At 37.0% G+C, this 3778-nt stretch overlaps 1 protein-coding gene across 4 annotated transcripts in view; it reads right to left on the bottom strand.

Moving 5' to 3' along the window:
- LOC111490943 (exosome complex component RRP4 homolog) overlaps positions 1-1350 on the bottom strand; it is a 4191-nt gene extending 2841 nt beyond the window's left edge. The window contains exons 1-6 of one of the 4 annotated variants that reach the window (XM_023139608.1): positions 1113-1350; positions 926-1005; positions 754-803; positions 467-623; positions 269-370; positions 109-154 (exon numbers count right to left, since the gene is read on the bottom strand). In XM_023139608.1, the coding sequence (XP_022995376.1) occupies positions 109-154; positions 269-370; positions 467-621 (303 nt within the window). In that variant the 5' untranslated portion in view covers positions 622-623; positions 754-803; positions 926-1005; positions 1113-1350. Of the gene's footprint in view, positions 1-108; positions 155-268; positions 371-466; positions 624-753; positions 804-925 lie in introns of all 4 variants that reach the window. The other 3 variants (XM_023139607.1, XM_023139606.1, XM_023139605.1) reach the window with 3 other exon arrangements.
- Positions 1351-3778: the final 2428 nt, after the last annotated feature.

Genomic DNA, 3778 nt, shown 5'->3' with positions numbered 1-3778 from the left:
GGGGGGGGTTGCATTGTAACACGTTTTTCAGATTTGAACAGCATAACCATGACTCAGGAATAAGTTTTACTCCCCAACTTAAACCTAATAAAAAGCATTTGGTTTTACCTCCGTAACACGCCCCACTATGATATCACCAACCTCTGGTTTATATCTAATAAACAATACAGACAAATGCATCAGAAAAGACACCCTAACAAGAAACCAAAAGAAGGGAAACATTAAACTATCATCAAGAAAAATCAAATTATAAAGATTCATGGACAACCTGGCACGTAAGGCACGTACATAGATAAGCTTATTGACTCGCTCAACCACTCCACAAATAGTGGCAACTACTTCTCCATACAAGTCAAGGGTTCCATGTCCCCTGTAAACACATCTCAATTAAACCTCAATGCAATAACCCCCAGGCAAGTACACAAACCAAATATCTATTGTATAAAGATAGTGAGGAATTATATACTTGAGGACACCATCCTCGTAATTGAGAGGAATAGTATCAGCAACTACAACTGAAGCATCGGAATTTGCTTTCGAAGAGATAGACTCGAGCGTTTCTAGGGCTCTTTGAAGCCGAATCTTCTGGGTTTGATTCAAGGAAACTTGTAATCCTCTCATATCTGCATTTAGAAAATTACTAAATTAGAACATAGGGGTGCTGCAGGATGCTGATCACCAAAATCGACGTACTAGAACAAAATATTTGTACAGATATCCGATAATAATTTGGTACGTGGTGAAAAAAATTACACAAATAAGGACTAGCAACGTCGCAACATAATCATTTCTCCGAGCCACGACTGTGCAAAAAAAACAATCAATTACGGACATGGAACAATGTGCAAATGAGGCAACAGGTTGCTGCCGGTTGCTGAAGATAGAGGAAAAAATGAATAAAAGGAACAGAGGTGGACGAGCAAACCAGGTGCGACGGCGAAAGGTACAACAGGCCAAGCAGGTGCCGTCTATGCAACGACGGCAGTGACCCTGGAACGAGGTGATCTGCAAACGAAAAAAATACAAAACGCGGACGGCAAACAGCGTCAATGGTTGCAGAGGAGAGAGGGAAAGAAATGGAGAACGTGGTGCATCAGCGAAGTTGAACGTACGGAAGGCGGCAGTGAAGATCTAGGATTCCGTCGAAGAGAACGGGAGGGGGTTGAAACACGGTGGGTCTTCACAAAGTGGTGCGACGGCGACGATAGACGTGGACGGCGGCTTCTTAGCAGAGCGACAGCGTAAATCTAGGGTTCATAGGGAAAAAAAAGGAGGGAGAAGAAAATAAATAATGCTTGTACGGACGACCTTAAGAAACTGCGCCAAAATCAAATATGACCTTATTTTTTCAAAACATAGTTACAAAATCAACAATCATTTTTAAATTTGTTTTCCACTTAGCTCAACTCTGCTTCCTACGTACTCTTTTCCGGCCTTGCCACCATTATCGATACTCATCCTTCTATAAAAAAAAATATTTATTTCTTAATTTATAAAATTTTAAAATCATTTTCATTTTATAATATAATTTATACTAAAAATGTAAAATATCATACTACATCACTTATATTTCATAACAAAAACATAATACAATATTCTATCAATATAATTTCTACAAATTCAAATTTCATTACAACATAATTTTCAAATCTTAAAAATAATATTCTACACAAAAAATATATATATTAGTTTTGTACCTTAAATTGACGTATATAAAAAGGATTTGGCCTCGTGCCTAACTCCATTTAGCGGGCAAACATGTTCCGTCTACCTTCCAATTTTTAATTTAAACAGATTTTATGTCTGGATTCCTCTTCTCTTGTTTTCTATCCTCCTTTGTTTGTTCATTTTCTTAAGAGAGGCCAAATTGATTTTTGTTGAAATGGGTAAGAAAACACTATGAGGAAATAATTTGGAGTGAAAGTGACAAAATGAAGAATTTTTATATCTGAAAATTTATAGATGTTAAGATGGGAACTAAACAATGATGTTATGTCTTGTTAAGCTTCAAATGACCTGATATATAATTGACAAAAATAATGTAATCCCCTGAATGAACCAGACTACAGACATGCATGTAGTGAGTGCACTGTACCATGACAAGCACAATCAATGAGCAAAACACACGGAGAATGGAAAATAATAATAAAAACCAAGCAAGTTTAAGCCATTATTTGTGGACACGGACAAAGATTGTGAGTTGTTGGTGTGTTCTATTCTCGCTTTACACTTGAGGACGTAGCCTTCAGCTTATTCCTAGCTCGAACGATATATTCTGAAAAGTGATTATCTTCTTTGACGTTCTCCTTTCCTCTGCTACTCGAATCATGTCGCTTGCTTGATATGCTTCCCAGCCTACGTTTAGCCCGACTGATGTAATCGCTAAACACGTCGTTTACATCTTCGCTGGGCTTTTGTTCTTTCTCAACTTCATCATCCTGAATTCGCAGAGAATATGAGTGAGCCAGGGCAGCCGGTTTGGGTTCTTCCTGGCGGTTTAGCGGAGGGACAAATTTGAGGATTCTAGGATACAAGCCAAGAGCCTTGAGAAGCTTCTCGCACACGGGGTTGCGCTTGGAGGATTTGGAGTTCCTTCCCATTGCGTGCTGATGTGGTGTTATGAGACTATGATTGGGATTGACAGTGTAGTGGGTATTGGTAATGGGGAAGAAACACGCCTGGTATTCTATTTATATCGAGTGAGAATTGGAAGAGGATGAGATTGATTATTAAAAGATACCACAAGGATGCTTCGTGGATCCTACCCAGTTTGAAACTTGATTAATTATTACAGAGTTCGAGAAATCTAAAAGAGGGTGCTTTTTGTGAGTGTTTTCCAATTGATATGACATTCAGAGAGGAGAATCATATTCCAAGCTTTGGTTTCTGCCAAATTTTCTCCGGAGATAGTCCAATTAATGCAACGTAATAGCTGTTTTCAAAACTTTGAAAGCATCCAAATCAGTAATGATTCCGAAGAAATTAGAAAAAGGTTGAGAAGAGAATCTGGGCAGAAACCGGGCGACCATTTCCATTCCATAATTACTGAAAAGGGAGGAAGAAGGAATCACATTTTGTGGTGGATGCACATTCAGAGGCGTACTCTTCCTTACAAAATAATACCACCTCAAACATATTCTCATCTCATAAATTGTCTCTCCCTTTTGCTGCAAACAACAAGTTCAAGTTAGGTGGAGAGGGCTATAGTTTTTAGACTCTCTACCAACCCTTTACGGGTGGTAATATTGAGTGTTTCTCTACAAATTTTAACTATGAAGGGAGAATGAAGGGACGTTGAGGAACATGGACCAGATAGGCCAACGAGAGAGAGAGAGAGAGGGGGGGGGGAAAAAAAAAAGAAAAAAGAAGAGTTAAGTGGGGAGGGCTATAATAGTGGTAATATTGAGAGTTTCTCCAAAAATTTTAAGTTCATATATCGGTCTAGAATCTATTTACACCAATTCTTTCTCCAATTCCATAGACTTTTACTACAAAATTCTACTTTGACTAGTCTCATGACTCGAAGATTCTTCTAACCGAGATTGAAGTAAAAACTATTTTAATTAAATTTATAAGACATTATCAGGTTGATTTTTGATGAATTATTCTAATATTTTTTACAGTTTAAAAATACTTTTGAAATATTAAAAATAATGGGGGTATCTATGCAATTTTGAAACAACAGAATTATTTATCTACTTCTAAATCATTGGTAAAAAATTAGGTGTTTCTTTTTTTTTTTTTTTTTTTTTTTTTTTTTTTTTTTTTTTTTTTTTTT

The sequence above is a fragment of the Cucurbita maxima genome, unplaced genomic scaffold, assembly GCF_002738345.1.
Source record: "Cucurbita maxima cultivar Rimu unplaced genomic scaffold, Cmax_1.0 Cma_Scf00016, whole genome shotgun sequence".
Taxonomy (NCBI): Eukaryota; Viridiplantae; Streptophyta; class Magnoliopsida; order Cucurbitales; family Cucurbitaceae; genus Cucurbita; species Cucurbita maxima.
This window is presented reverse-complemented; position numbering and strand designations above follow the sequence as displayed.